At 41.6% G+C, this 16,679-nt stretch overlaps 1 protein-coding gene across 10 annotated transcripts in view; it reads right to left on the bottom strand.

Moving 5' to 3' along the window:
• Positions 1–1,002: 1,002 nt before the first annotated feature.
• ARHGAP24 (Rho GTPase activating protein 24) overlaps positions 1,003–16,679 on the bottom strand; it is a 463,741-nt gene continuing 448,064 nt past the window's right edge. For all 10 annotated transcript variants that reach the window (XM_067557109.1, XM_067557111.1, XM_067557112.1 and 7 more), the window contains 2 exons: positions 12,472–13,537; positions 1,003–5,467 (listed from right to left, as the gene is read on the bottom strand). In XM_067557109.1, the coding sequence (XP_067413210.1) occupies positions 5,224–5,467; positions 12,472–13,537 (1,310 nt within the window). In that variant the 3' untranslated portion in view covers positions 1,003–5,223. The remainder of the gene's footprint in view (positions 5,468–12,471; positions 13,538–16,679) is intronic.

The raw sequence follows: 16,679 nt of genomic DNA, 5'->3' as shown, positions 1-16,679 counted from the left end.
CATCTACAGAATCCTGATGCTCCCTAGCATAGCAAAATTTATTTAGTTTTTCTGTAGGCTTATATCATGTCTTCTATTTGTAAGCAGAACATGCCACCACCACCCCCATTAAGGGATATTACAACAAATTTATGGTAGGTAAAAATAAGATTAATGTGCTTACTGATTAAGGAAGCCATTTTGCCCTGTAAGAAAGCTTTTTTTAAAATTGTGATTACACTTGCATCCATGATAAGTTGTTTAGAGCAGATGTCCTATAAGCAAAGAACAGTCATATTACATCAACATTATAATCTTGCTCTGAGGAACTACTGAATTTGCATTTTATAGCAAAGAGCATGCAAGGAGGCAATAGTGGTAGCACACATGCTATAAGGTTAATACGCAAGGAACAGTCACATTGCAGTGTGAATGACAGCAGAGCATGTTATTTTTGCAGAAAAAAAAAGATCAAGTGGAAGACTATTCAGGGTGGTACATAGCACCATTCTATCAAGAAATAGAAAATAGCAGACACTTTACAGTTCATTCTTCAAAGTAAATGGAGATTATTTGCCAAGCCAATTTTTTTCTGTAAAACAGAGTCAATTTAGTCGTCTTTTGGGTAAAGAACTCAAACATATGCATTTCTCTAAGTACCAATTATCTGCTAGTTTCAGTATAGTATAAAGAATGGAGGATCTAGCACTCTTTTCCCATTCAGTATCAGTACACTTTTCCTGAATGCAATCTGTATCATTTACAGTATCTAGAAATGCATAGTATGTGAAATATGAGACCTATCTGAAGCCATTGAATAAACAGATGTCAAAAGTTCGTTACAGAATTGGTTTCAAGGGGCCTGATTCTATATTGCCTTGAACCTTGTGGCATTGTTTATATGTGTGAATTTGTGCAATACATGCCCATTCTGATTTGGGAGTGTTGCGCGCACGCACACACATACACATGCACACACCAGTATTAACACTGAGGCACAGGCACTCAGATATCATGGGGATGGAGGACCTTATAATAATCCTAGGAGAAGGTGCATGGCAAGTAGAGCCAGGCCCAAGATACTTGGGAGTGGTCTCAAGACAGGAGGCTGCCTGTTAAGTATGGTCTCTTATGCAGATTTCACTGTACCTCAGTTTGGCAACTTCTTTTTTTTTAAGGCACAATATATGGATACAATTAGAGGTTATATAACCATAATTCCAGGGTATTACAATGCACAAGGTCTAGATTTATCCCTTTTATTTTTCCAGGAGTGCAATTGTTTGATTCATAATAATAATAGATCGAGTGCAGTTGCTTTATTGCAATTGCTTAAACCTTCACGAAGGAAAGTATTTACAAAAATTAAATGTTGAAAGAAAATGAAATTGGCCATAAAGAGTGGGAACAATAGCTTCAGCCAGGCCATGTGATTTACATAAATTAATGAACTGATACCTTATTAACATTATCAGCCAGTCAAAACTCCTCTGCCATTATAAGCAACTTTGTATCTGGCACTATGTTTAGCATTGCAAACTGATAGATGCACACCTGAGAGTCATGTCAGTACCAAATGATTTAATTACAACCATCGCCGTGTTATCAAATTAAATAAGCGCAATGGAACAAAGCAACATATTCCAATTAGAAATGGTCTTACTTCAGGAAAGTGTTTGAAAAAAAATAAAAATTAAACCTGCTACTTACAGCCCAGATCCTACGTGAGATTCCGCACCAGACGTGCTACTGGAGAGCCAGGCTTTGGAGATCCTGTGCAACGAGATATTTTTCCCTGCACGGTGTGCTGTTTACCCTACTCTAAAAGAGGGAAGAGGAGCAAGGGGGCCATGTGACAAGAACAGCTTATGAGTTCACACACAGGGTGAATCCATAAGTGCCAAGCTGCAGCCCATGGCACCTGCTTCTCCTCCCATAACCTGTGGGAGTGGTTTTTCTCCTGTGACTTGCTTCAGAACAGTGTTCTGGGAACAAATCCCACTTACTTGGGCTTGGCACTTGCTTTCAGAATTGAGCCCCTTACAAACATAATTTGACTGATGCTCTTTTTGTTTTAATTATCATGTGACACATTCCCACATATAGTAACATGAAATGAAACATTTGTTTTCACATGAAATTGCAGTGTCACCTTTTGGTTAGTTCACAGAATTCTCCATTAGGTCTCTCACCAGGACTCTTTCAACCAACTCCCGGGGCTTTGACTTACCTTCCCTTTAACAAGCCTGAGGCAGGCAGCTCCCAAGGCTGGAAAAGAAAATGCCATTCTTGAGGCCTGCGGGATTTAAAACAATGACTGAAAGATGATTTTAAGTAACAGGAGGGTGATAAAGTGTGGAGTGCCCCCCAAATAAACACACTCCTTGAAATAATGAATGAAATAATTCCCCTCCCCAAAAAAAACAGCTACTGCAGGAGCCATGTATATTGGCAAACAATGCATTACGTCTTCCTCCTTATCTCACGCATGGCTGCCAGGTAGTTTAGAATTAGGGACTCATTTGGAAAATGAAGCTCCTACACAAACTACAGTCATCGCTGCTGCATGGAACTGATGCCTATATTCTCACTTTAACAACATTCATAGGCCCAACCCTGCACTCCTCATTGAGGCAAAACTCCTGCTTTATGTCCAGCGGGACTTTTTTTCAAATAAGGAATGTGGAATAGGGCCAGAATCTTATGGAGATTGAACAATTGAGGAGATGGAAGAGGATGTTCAACTGCTAGGACTAGCTGTAATTGCTTTATGTAAATTAAATAGAAGATCAATTTTTTTGTACTGTTTGTGACTGATTTTGTTCTGGTGTGAGAAGGAGGTATGTGCACGGTTCCTCTACAGCAGTACGATGTAAAAGTCTGACCGTCTTTTTTTCCCCCCCTTCCCAAACTCCAGCTCCAAACAGTACCGGACTTTTCAGAAAAGTATAATCACTTCAGGAAATGACATAGATGCGTCTCCTGTCCTGAACTAATTATATTTTTTTAGAAGGAAAGAAAAAAAAAAAAAGACACTCGAGATTTTAAATTTACTGTGTATGAATAAATACGTATGTGACTGAAAATAAAAAGACCGCTTTGAAATCAGAAGCACAGTGTGAATTTTTTGATGTACACCCTCACGCCACCCATGCGTTTCCAAGAGTGACATTAGTATTAGTCATATTACAGCAGCTTCTAGAAGCCTCAGGCAAGGTTGAAGCCCCATTGTGTTAGCTCCTGTAATGAACATAATGACACAATGAGACGGTTCCTACCAGAAAGAATTTATAATCTACATAGACAAGACACAGAGCAGCAAAATGATTGCCTAAGATTGCACAGAGGTCAGTGATACAGCAATGAGTAGAGCCCAGTAGTGCCCTATCCACTGGAACAAACCACCTCTCAATATATATTAACATCCAATTCAACAAGTGCTGCCCACAAGAGAGATTTGTTGAACAATCAGACTAGAAACTTACCTCCAGAGAATCAGTGGCAAGTATTCTTCTTGAGTTAAATCCATTTTGCCTTAATCATGCTAGTAGTCTCTCTAAAGTCAAACAGACTACTTGCAAAAGTATTAATCAGGATTTGACCCATTTTGCCATCCAAAGGAGCAACTCTTGGACATGTTTATTTTCAATGAGTAGAAAGGTACAGTATAAGTGGCCCTAAATATTTGAGTGGCCGAGTATTTTTCAACCATCTCTCTGACAAAGATTTAAAAATTGAATAATTATTCAACTAAAATGCAATTTATTGACAAGATGAATTTGGTTCACTTTTTAAAGGGATATAAACAACAAAACCCTTTAATTAAAAAAAACTTGATATTTTTAATACCCACATTAGAAGCAAAGAAAACCTACCAGTGTTTTCCTTTTCCATTTGGACAAAATGAATGGGAAGTTAAATTCACTTTTACCTGTTCAGAGGTCCCACATATAGACTTCATGCACCTCTTTAAACCTAATGTAAGGACTTAGGAGCACAGGGCCCTGGATTGAACTTTACTAATGGAATTTAAGCCAATCTTGCTTTGGCTAGTTGAATTAATCATCATCAATAATGCCAGTACAGACCATTTGAGTTTCACTTGAGACAGGACTAGTGGATCCAGTCCAGAGTTATGTGGCAATATTAATCTTGTGACTATAAAATCATGCAAAAATAGTAGCTATTGCTATTTTGGCTTTTTCATTACTAACAATGACTTTTTTCCCTTTTTTTCTTAAAGCATCACTGCCATAAATATCTGAACTCCTTTAACAAAGAATTTTAAGTCAAATTCAGGGCCTTCACTACATAGCATCTCCAGGGGAAATGGGGAGCCTCAAAACAACAAAAACAGACTTTGAGTCAACCAATAATATGTGGAACTAGAGACATGATAAACCAGTTAAAATCCAATCCTCCTGTGTAAATACTATTACAACTAGCTTTATCTGTTATATACTAGAAACTAAACTAGAGGGAAAAGAGACAGTTAATCTGGAAAACACAGGTGGTCAAGATTCCTTAACCAGACCATCACCTTTAGGATTTTGAAACATGGATGAAATAGTCTGACATTCCAAAAGCCAAAAGAATATTATTTATAAAGGTTTCAGATTCCAAAAAGAAAAGTCCAAAACTTGTTGGATGTTAATGTTATATTTTTATAAAATTATTTACACTTTTCTTTTTGGTCATGGCAAGTCCATTGGCACAAACAGCACAGCCACACATCATCCTTCTGTTTTAATAACTAACATTATATATATTTTGTTTATCTTCAGTCCCCCCACCCCTCCCAGCAAGAAGGGTAACAAAAAATTGATATACAAAATAAGCTGATGGTAACACAATGCCAAAAATAGCTTATGTTAAGTGCAAGGAAGAAAAGCCTTGATATAAAGCTTGATTGCAACAACATTTCAATTTACCAGTTTAAATACAAGACTTGGATTAAAATCTCTCTTGAGATATGTCTCTTGTTCTCTCTTTAAAATGACCTTTTTAAAATCTATATACACATTCAGTTGTAACACTTAACAATAGCATTATGAAGCATTCAAAAAGTATGATAAAAACTTGATGTCACACTGCAGTATGAGCGGTTAATGTCTGTAGGTTTTCTTTCTTCAGGGGTTTACAACATTTTGTTGAGTGCTAGCCTCAGTCAGGTGACCAGCCACCTGATACAGTAGAATACCCCAGCAGCCCTTCCCAGAATCCCACAGTCTTAGCTTAGAATGCTTACTGAATCCATATGGTGTTGCCTCTCTCTGGCCTGCGAGGCTCCACTGTTAGCTCCCCAAATGTTGAAAAAAACTGCTCCATCTCTTTCTGCAGCATGTCGTTCCTCTTCTCTGCATCTTCTTTGGCTCGCTCTGCATTGCGCATTTTTATTTCTACCATTGTAAACTTCTTCCTCTCCTGATCCAGCTCATCATGCAGGGTCATCATTTCTGCCTCGAGGGTGAGGTTTCTCTGTTCCAAGCTGTAGACACAGAAATAAAACAGATGGATCCTAATTGACAGCTCTCACTGTATTACCCAGCCTAGCTTAGAGCAACAGCTTTTACATTTACAAAGCTTAGCCCAAGTTTCTTTAAAGGGACAATTTTAAAGTAGCTAGTTTCTTACTGGATGTTTACTGTTGAATTATCTCCCGCAAGGAATGATGGAATAATCATCTCTTGGTTATTTAAAACTGGTGGGTACAAACCATTGGAAATGTATATGGTAAGAAACAGCTCTGTATGGGCTAGGAACAGGCCTTTTCCTTCTTGAAGAGTTGAGTCTGGTCTCACACTGGTGTAACCACAGAGTCCAATGCACTGTCAGAACACCATGCCCCTGATGTTTGTGATTCATGAATATGATCCTTTTCTTCAATTGGGTGATCCCCTTTTTCTATTTGCAAATATTGATTTCCCCATGCTGATTTCCTACTTGAAAGAATCATAGAACTATAGATGAGAAATGGCTGCAAAGATCTAACCCCCTGCCAAGTTGCAGGATTTGTTGTATCTAAACCATCAAAGACAGATGACTATCCAGCCTCTTTTTGAAAATCTCTAGTGAGAGATTCCATAACAGCCCTATACAGTTTGTCCCACTGTCCTTACAATTAGAAAGTTTTCCAAGAGATTTAATCTAAATCTGCTGGGCTGTAGTTTGAACCCGTTGCATCTTGTCCTACCCTCTGTGGCAAGAGAGAACAACTTTTCTCCATCTTTTTTTATGGCAGCTTTTCAAGTATCTGAAGACCACTATCATGTCCCTCCTTAATCTCCTCTTTTCCAAACTAAACACATGCAGTTCCTTCAGTCTTTGATCATAAGGCTTACATTCTATCCCTTTGATCATCTTTGTCGCTCACCTCTGGATCCTTTCCAGTTTCTCTACATCTTTTGTATACAGCAGTGACCAAAACTGGACACGGTACTCCAGCTGCGTAGAGCGGTACTATCATCTCCCATGACTTGCATGCTATGCCTATGTTAAAGCAACCCAAAAATTGCATTTGCTTTTTTTGCAACAGCATCGCATTGATGAGGTTGTGATCCACCCCAACTCCCAATCTTTCTCAGCAGTGCTTCTGCCAAGTCAGTTTTCCCCCATTCTGCATTTGGTTTTTCTTCCTTAAGTGTAGCACCTTACATTCATTCTTGATTAATTTCATTTTGTTGTCTATAGCTCAGTTGTCCAATTTATCAAGATTCCTTTGAATTTTTCCTCCAGAGTGTTTGCATACCGCTCCCAGCTTTGCATCATCTGCAAATTTGATCAGCATCCTCCCTATTCCTACAGCAAGGTCATTAATAAAGATATTAAACAACACTGGCCCCAGAACAGATCCCTGTGGAACCCCACTTGAGATCTCCATCCAATCTGACATCATTCCAGTAATAGTTACTTTTTGTTTGCAGTTATTTAACCAATTAGGTATCCACTTAATGGTAGTTCTACTGAGCCAGCATTTCTCCAGCTTACTTATGAGAATGTCGAGTGGAACTGTGTCAAAAGCCTTGCTAAAGTCCATGTATATTATGTCCGCCGCATTCCCCCATCCATCAAACCAGTTACCTTGTCAAAGAAAGAAATCACACTGGTTTGGCATGATTTGTTCTTAGTAAATCCATGCTGGCTCCTAGTGATCAGCCCTTCATTCTCCAGTACTGGAAAATTGAATGTTTTATACATTACTATTAGCTTCCCAGGTATCAAGGTCAGGCTGACTGGTCTATAGTTTCCCCAGCTCCTCCTTTTCCCCCTTTTTAAAGATAGGCACTACATTAGCTCTTCTCCAGTCTTCTGGGACCTCTCCTGTCATCCATGAGTTTGTAAATATTATTGCCAGTGTCTCCAATACATCTTCAGCTAATTCCTTCAACACCTTAGGGTGAATAGCATGAGGCCCTGCTGACATGAATTCATTCAAATTAGTCAGAAGAGCTCTGATGTCTTTTTTACTTATCCTGATCAGCAACCCTTCCCCTTTATTGTCTATGATAACTTTGTTAGTTATCCAGTCACATGTTATTTTTGAAGCTGCAATTGATATAGTTTGTTTTGTTTTTAAAAGTTACTTCCTGTATTTCAAGGTTTATGTAAAGGACTAGGCCCACTAATGGTATGATCTAATACATCATCATAATAATGCATGTCAAACACTGAATGTTTTCCAGAAACACCAATATTATCAACACAGGTCGGAGCATTGTGATGTTCTCCTTTTGCTTTCTGTGAATTGTATCTTTATATTTCTACAAGCATGCAGTCCAATGGAATCAGCAGCCATTGTGTGTTCCAGTTCAGCTTGTTATGTAGGAGACATGCACACACCATGATGTCTCTTGTAAGTGGCAGAGATGGGAACAGAAACCAAGTCTCCGGGCTGTTAGTCTAGTGTCTTATTCAGCATACCACTGTGCTGAGGTCATAGTAACAATGCTTTATTCCACTACACATTGTTATGTGCTCTAATTAAGGGTAGGCATAGAGTTTGGATATAATCACTCTCTAAACAAAGACTTAATTTAGTGTGTTGATGAACTAGGAGACTTAATGATTGGTAAATTGTCCTCCATTTAAAAACAATTAGGAATTTCTTTTCCTAACAGGGCTGAGCTTCACCTACTTTAACATCTCTTTAACTACACAGGAAAGTTTCATGCAAAGTAGCAATAAGGAAGTGTGCCTCTTGGCTGGATTTACAATTAGATGATGGGAAAATCCTAACTGTTTCCATCCATCCATTTGGCAAATTCTGCTTTATGCAAAAACAACTTTTGAGTCTGATCTGAAATTGCACATCACAATGATGTAAGTGCTGAAGATGAATGTTCAAATTCAATCTGATGTGTAACTTGGTGTCAATTTGAATTTTACCAATGTGCACGTAGATAACCAGAAGCACTCACGATTTGAACTGTGGAAGGACAGGCAGCTGGGCTAAGGTAGATCAGCACCTGTCCATGCCTTATTATATGCATCACCTCTGGTTGAGTTATATGATACAATGGCTGATATTCAGTAACCTAGGAGCAGCAGAGAAGCAGTGAAATCTATGAACAGCAGAGGGGAGGAGGACACAAAAAGAGAATATGGAAAAGTGGAAGAGTAATGGAGACATCCTCCCCCTCCTTGGGATACCTACAGGTTAGAATAACACAGACTCTACCCTCATAGCAGCTGTAAAACTGCATGGGGGAGGGAAGACCAAGATTGCACTGCTTCTAAACTTTCAGCAGCAAGAAGGGGAGGCGCATGTACAAGCCAGAGGCTATAAAACATGGATCCCCCCCCCAAGAATGAATAGCACTCTTGCAAGGAGTTAAAGCACTCTCTCCGTTCCAGAAGTTAAGGGGTGGGGCTCTTGGGTTGCTCCGGTACTACAATGATACACAATGCCTTATCTCCATCCTTGCCCATCAGCCTCTGATTCATCCATGTCTAGAACTTTTTTGACATGAGTTAAAACAGTGAAGTGTCACTGGGGGAGGTTACCATTCACCCTGAATATGTGGGTAGTATTCATTTTCTTAGTGCAATGTTACAAGAATTCACAAAGCCCAGACTTTACTGTTGGTGCCCAAGAGATGTGATCACATACTTGCGTCAGGATGGTGGCAACATTTTGGAACCCACTTTATTACATGGTATCATGATCCTGATGGCCAAGTTTCACATAATGAGACTACCTCAAAAAGGAAGAAAAACTAGCAGAGAGGGTGACAAGTTGCAGAAAGTTTCTGGCAAAACAATATTTTAACAGATACTATAAAGCTTCTGTAAAGGTCAGTTTGAGTTTTGCTGAATCTTAAAAAAAATCACATTTCATGGCCCATATGGAGTCACAGCCATGAAAAATACAAAATACTGTGATACCTTCAAAACCTCAGAGATGACTATTTTTTTTTTTTTTTTTTTTTTTTTTGCAACATTTGACAGCAGGATTTTTGCCATATTCATTAAATAAATCAACCATCTCTGTGTGTTTGTCTGTATATATTCCATCCAGGGATTTGAGTTGCTATACTTTGGGTGTACCTTTACATTGTTGGAGGATACCATTTTCAATTTGAGATATATGTGCCTATTGAACAGAATTATTAACTTCTAATCACCATCATCATCATAATTTATTTGTACCCCAACAGTTTTACCCATGCTGCAATCCTTTATATAAATATATATATATATTAAGAGTGAAAGAACAGAACTAAGTCTTTTGCTGAAGAGAATAGCTCATTTTAAAGAACTGACTCTTCTGTTAGTTTTAATAGGCCATCAGTTAAATGATTTTCTTCAAAATGCCTAAACAACAGCAAAGTCACTTTCCAGTTGTTAATCAGAGCTGCACTCAAACTGAAGTAAACTGAAGCCGCCTTATTAAATCAGACCATTCAGAACAAATGGGAAAATTTTGACATCCACTGTGACAAAAGAAAAAGCCCAAACAAAAAAATTTAATTTAAAATGTTTCAATGCTGGCATCAACGTTTTCTATAATAGTACAAAATTCTTTGCTGGATTTATCTGAATGTCTGGTTTGTGACAAGAAGAGGCCAACTCAGAGCTCTGCCGCACTTGTACACTGCTGTTGAACTGTTTGGATAAGTTAATTACTTTAGTGCAGTCTACTGTTAAGCAGTGTAATTCATTTCAGGTAGTGAAGGTATGAAGGGCATTATCCAATGCACCTGTGGGAGTGAGGAGCACGAGCCTTATTGAAAGTCTCCCTCCTGCCTCATTTTATTTAATTTACGTGAAGTGAACCGGCAAATCATGCTCCCAGGACACAGCCCAAGTAGCTGAACTGGCTGCTGGGAATGACTATGTGCATGAGAGGAATGCTCCTATATTCCCAGGTCATGGAATGAGAGTAGAACTGCCCTAGCCTCAGGATTGGAATAGTCTATTGTGGCAGCCGTCAGCTCCCCTCTAGTGGGTTCCACGCTTCTATTGCCTCTAGTGGGCCAGGGCACGTCCAGTCACCCCGGCTTCCCTAAGGAGGGGGGTAGGGACCCGGGCCCACCCGCTCCTCCGGGTCCCAGCCCAGGGGCCCTATGAGAGGCAGCTATGTGCTGCTGGCACTGTTTTCCCAGCTGCACTGGCTTCCCCTGGGCTGATTTTCCCCCTCCTTCTGGCTCCTTGAGCCGGATACCTTCAATTGTCCACAGGCCTCTGTACTCTATTCTTCTCCTCCACTTTAAATCAGCGCTCCGCTCCGCAGCGCAGCGCAGCGCAGCACTCCTACTCCTCCTGCTTGTGCCCTCACTGTTTGGGGCGGGGAGCTTTTATGAAGCACCTGGCTGGTCCTTCATTGGCCCCAGCTGCCTCTAATTGCCCCCTGATGGTATTTAGTCAGTCCGCAGGGAACAGAGCCCTGAGCATTCTCAGGCTCACATACCTTCCTTCCACCACTCTCCTGCCGTCCCCTGCCCTCGCTATCTCACACTATGGAGCCCTTTCATCAGCTTGCACTCCTGACCCTGCCTGTTCCTTCCTCAGAGATCTTTTGTACACAGCCATCTTGGAAGCTATCATGGAACTGAACTTCATGTGGCACTGTGGGTCTTGGCAAACCTAAAATTCTGCCCATACAGCAGGACCTCACTGGTTCCACTGCCCACCAATAAAGGAGAAGGATTTGGGGTTCTAAATATAAAGCAAGCCAAGAAATTGGAAAGCATTATAATGGTGGGACTCATGCTCCTGACGCCCTTAGGTGCATTGGATAATCTCTCTCATACCTTCACTAACTGAATTGAATGACCTTTTACCTCATATGCTAGCATTATCATTGTTTCTCCACAGTTCTCTCAGACATCTGATCTGCTGCTTTTGCTTGGTATCCATGCTGGTCCTAGCACATAGGGTAGCAAAACTCAGCTCAACTGAACTCATGTCCAGGAAAAGTGTGCAATGTGTTGTTTAAAAGGTTCCAAACAGGATATTTGTGCCCATTTGGATCATGGATAATTTAATGAATTTTTTAAAGCACAGGAAGGTGACACAAAGTAATCCTGTGAGAAAGCCTAATTTTTTTAAATTGTAAAATTGCCCAAATCCTATAATACTCATGAAAAATAGGGGAAAAATGGGTTTGCATCTGTCAATTAATTCAATGGGCAGCACACAAATATGTTACATGAATAAAAGGAAATCATTTTATGCAAATAGAATTAGCACACGGAATGCATTGCTGCAAGATGTTATTAAATTAAATAGTTTAAGATTAAAAAAACGCTGGAGACTTAATATGAATAAAAATGGTATCCGCAGTTACTCTAACCAAATTAAAACATAAGGGCCACCAGTCCTCCAACTTTAGGGCATAAACTGGGATCAGAATGAAATTCTCCCCAATAGTTCAGTTTCGCACGATTGGCCCTATTCATTGGAGATTGGACCCTGTTCATTTTTCACTTCCTCTGAAACATTTAGTGCAAGCCACTGCTGAGTGCAGGATATTGCACTAGACACACCACTGGTCTGCTCGAGCATGTCACCTAGTTCCATGCAACCCTCAAAGAGGTTAGAAGTTTGATTTGGATGGGCACCCTAACATCTGATAGTTTTCCCCAAACCATTGTGTGAGCTCTCCACTCCTCTTGGATCCGCAAACTTGGGCTGGGGTTCTTATGGAAACAGTGTTTACTGAGATTTCACCTGTTTACTATGTTTAGGCCACCAATTTGAAAACAGCAATTCACATGCTCTGTGTTGATCTTGGCTGGGCACATGAGACACACAGATACGCAAGTACAAAATACCATGGAAAGAAAAAGTTTATGATTTTTTTCTTCAATGTCAGACCACATCTGGTTTGAATTAGGGATAAAAGGTTCAGGTGGCACTTATTTTATTTAAGCAGTTTCTCCATCTCTACCAATTCCTACATGCAAATTCACTGGGGCATGGGGCCATAAGAGAATTACTCTGCCTCTCATCTATATAATTAGCACATGTGATGGAGATAAGCCATCTTACCTCTTTATCCTAGTTTCATACTCCACCTTCTGTTTTGCCATCTCCTGCTTTAAGCTGGACACAAGGCTGTGCAGAGCACTGTGGTTGCCTGTGTTGTTTGCAACGAATGTTTCACTGTTATCACTGCTGCTGGTGGCCCGGCTGCTGCGTCCTTCCATGCTTCTTTGGTCAGTTTTGCTTTCATAGTCTCCTTGGTTGGAGGGGTCTTCATGCGGTGGCCCATCTAGCATCGAGTCTTCAAAATTACCTCCATAAAAGTCTTGCTCGGGGCAGGTAGTAGTAGATGATCGACAGGAGTTGGAATGTTCGGGTAGGGATATTTCACAAGAGGATGTGGACCAGGTGGCACTATCTATGCTCTGCTTATCATCTGTATTTACCATGGAGAACTGCTGGTGGACATTGTCATAGGTGGAGAGTCTGTTATGTTGGCCCGAGTCACTCACCAACTCCTTTTGTTTACTGTCCCTCAATGTGACGTACCCGTTGGGCATCCAGCTCATGTTCCGGGTGTTCAGGGAGTTGCTGTGTGTGTCCGTGCTTGAAATGCCCAGTCGCATGCCTCCATTCTGCACACTGTGTGTGCCCATTTTAGTAACGGGACCTTTCAGGGATGATGTTCTCCTGGCCTGCAGGATACCATTTGGTAAGGTCTGGGTTTTCTCATGGCCCTCCACAGAACTGCTGAAGGACCCATTAGTGACTATGCCACTGCCTTTATTAAAAGCTGGGTTTTTTTTCACCATTAGAGGTGGGCTTCTTGTGACATCAAGTTTGTGAATGCTGTTCCTTGGGCTGTTTGACTTGCTCCCTGGCAACGCTGTGGGAGACCCGTTGTCCATGCTGCCCCTCTGAGAAGGCTCAGGTGTGTCCCAAGAGCAGCGTCTCAGTGCTGTCTCTTTGTTGTTATTCTCTTTGTTCTGGAGATGACCAATGATCGTTTTCTTCTGGATCTCATTGTTGTTGTTGCACAACTCCTGCCCTGTCTGAAGCTCTGTCCCCTTGGGAAATAGCTGTTCATGTTCACTTATCATCATTGACATCAGCTGCTGGACTACTGCGGTACCTGGTGGATGCCAAATGAACCACCATTAATGAGGCAGTTTTGTTTGAGAAATGAACAAACATTCTTTTAAAACAGTTTTTTAAATATTTCATAAAGATGCATCTAGCTAATATGTACTTAATGAATGCATTTATCTGAAATATACATAGTATACTTTAGCATTTTATATATGCTATTACAACATTTTTGCCACTTCATCCTATCTCCCCTCTCTGGTTCCAAATCACCACAGCAAAATCAGGTCCCTTATGTCCCTTTTTCCAGGAAGAAACAAAAATATGTCTGTTTGCTGGTGCACCTTGCTACCCACTCTGCACTGGCTTTGGTCTACTGGCCAACATTTTGGGGGCAGAGTTTAGACTTCACCCATTCCTGTTAGCAGCTGCTCTCCCCCTGCACAGAGCCTGCCAATGTTGGTGGCCAGTGTAGTGGAGGAAAAGGGATCCCTACAGCTCTCACTTCAGTATTAGGGCAGGCAGCAGCCAAGAATGTTTTAAAGGAGATATTATCATCAGGAACTAAGACAAATATTCCAAGACAATATCTGCAACTGAAAACCAGTAGGCCCACAGTGGGAGATTAATCTAGAAGATAAATGATGTAATTGTAACGAGTGAGTTTAAGCTCAATATACTAAACATCTTTACTTCAAGTTTGGGAATGCTCTAGGAAGTCTAACACAAGCTGTTGAAGGAGGAAAGGGTTTTTGGCCCATTAACATTTTTAGCCAGAACTGAGAGAGATATTTAATATTAAACCTTCAACCACACAGAGATGAGACTGAGAGTAGCAAATAAAGTGTGTCATGGTGTAACAGTGTGTGGAATATGCTGCTGGTAACATATAAATCACAGACCACCCAACTTCGCAGCACATTATAATAAATGGCTCCGTTCCTTCTCTAGAAACCCTTGGTGCACACAGCATACGACTTCACTTTAATTTACAGAACTATGATTTGGAACTAGACTTGGGGAAATAATGATGCATCACAGTCTTATATATATATTTTATAGAACCCTATTAGGGATTATTAAAAGTCTTCCAGTAATGAGGTCAGGATGGTTATAATCACCATGTTAAAGTCCCTAGGTATGCTTCAGTGGCATGCTGTGCTCTTTTAATGAATAATTTCCCACTGGTCTGTATCATTTTATACAGGTGGTTTTTGAATATTTGAGCTTTTTTTCCCCTTCAAATACATCTACTAAAAATTCTGTTTGCCATGGGGACTTGTAAATGTCTTTGTTCGATTGCTTTGGGACACTGAAAATCTGCATTGCTTTGTAACAGTTTTGATTCTACCATAAGAAATTGGGAGGGGGCGGGGGTGTCAGCTTCCTTTCAAAAACCTCTCTCTTTATTCATGCATATATTATATCTCCATACAAGTATAATTCATTTATACTAATTTTTTACTAGTCAGAAGATAAGATTCAAAGTAAAAGTAAACTGAAATTGAAAAAAACAGACAGCAATTGAAATGAAGGTGATTCTGAAAAGGAGGTTTTTACAGGTTGCTGAGTTGCCTCCTTGACCCCCAACCCTGGGTTCTCAATACCATGACCCCTCTTTGCCCTGTGGATTGGTAGCACTAGACTGAGTATTGCTGTGAGCAATTTTGCTCATTGTATTGGTGGATAAAAAACTGCAGAAGGTGACATTGTACGAGCTTCTAAGTCTGTAGGGTGGAATTCTCAGAGACAACAGAAAAACAAAACAAATTCCCCCCAAAATTCTATTCTTGCCTTTTGGGCAGGCATTCTGCACAGGGCCTTTGTATTTGCCTCCAAGTTTCTGAGAAACAAATGTGCAATTTCCAGGTGGAAAAAATAAGTGAGTGTAGCAAGGCACTAAGGCCTTCCTCGGAGCCTGGGCCTGAGGAACAGCTGCAACCCTCCTGCTGGGCAGAACAAGGCCCTGCCGGGAAAACACCCCAGAAGCAGAAGGGCAGGGCCAGGACAGGAAGGGGAAGCTTAAAAGGCTGGCCTATCAGCTCAGTCAGAGAAAGGCTGCTGCTGGAGAAGGATGTGCTTTCCCCGAGGCTGCGGTCTGGGCCTGACCCAGGCCCTGTGGCTGCGCGGAGCAAACACCCCACTGACAGGAGCCTCCAAGGCCTGCCTGGGCCGCCAGGCCCTAGTGACTGGAGAGGGCTGCCGAGTCCTAGTGACTGGGAAGAGCTACCCGAGACCACTGACTGGAAGAAATCCCCTGAGGAGCTGCCCAACAACAGGGACACACTAGAGCTGCCTGCGCCCGGTGTACCGGAGGACCTGCTGGGACCCTGGGACCTGGAGGAGCTGCCCTCCGCTGACAACCCTGAGGAGTTTCTGGACCTACCGGTGAGGGACTCATGGGGCTCCCACTCACCATCTACCCCAGCGACCCAGAGGAAGACCCCTGGTTGCAGGTACCCGGGTACAGAGTCGGAGGCAGAAGCCCAGGGATAGCCGAACATAGTTTGGCTGAGGCTATGGCCAAACCAGTCAGGGTGCTGTGGCTGGAGCCCTGCTGATGCAGTGGCAAACCGTTTTGCCACTGATAGGGCCCTGGGCTGGGATGCAGTGGAGTAGGGTGGGCCTGTGTCTCCCTCCCCCTTCCCTAGCCACACCGGGAGTGCTTGGCTCCTCTGGATTTGCATGCCAGAAGATATTGAATTTTGCCAGCCCCTCCTGTTGAAAGGCTGGGGACTATAGACTACTTTGCCTGCCCTGCCCTGCCTGAGGGCCGGGGGCAACAGACTGCTTTGGCCAGCCCCACCTGCTTGTGGGCCAGAGCACTACAAACTACTTGTCAGCTCTGCCCCGCCTAGGGGCCGGGGGCTAAAGACTCACCAACCGCTAGCTTTTTCCTGCCGTAGACTAAGGCACTGTGGTCTTCCTTGGAGCCTGGGCTTGAGGAACAGCTGCAATCCCCCTACTAGTTGGGCTAGATGCCTACAGTGAGTTTCACCATAAAAAAAAAAAGGCAAAAGGCCTTTGTCCAGAAAAAAAGGGAGAATCTTAAACCTGAGGCAAAATTCTTAAGATACAAGACTTTGTTCATGATGACTTTTTTTTGCCAGGTTCATAGTAAAATGCTATCAGCTGTATCTGGGCATCCTTCCAAACACATAACTATTGTCTTCTCTGAGAGTAACATG

Source organism: Emydura macquarii, unplaced genomic scaffold (genome assembly GCF_026122565.2).
Source record: "Emydura macquarii macquarii isolate MOO-44397 ecotype Brisbane River unplaced genomic scaffold, CSIRO-AGI_Emac_v2 contig_1790, whole genome shotgun sequence".
In the NCBI taxonomy this organism is placed as follows: Eukaryota; Metazoa; Chordata; order Testudines; family Chelidae; genus Emydura; species Emydura macquarii.
This window is presented reverse-complemented; position numbering and strand designations above follow the sequence as displayed.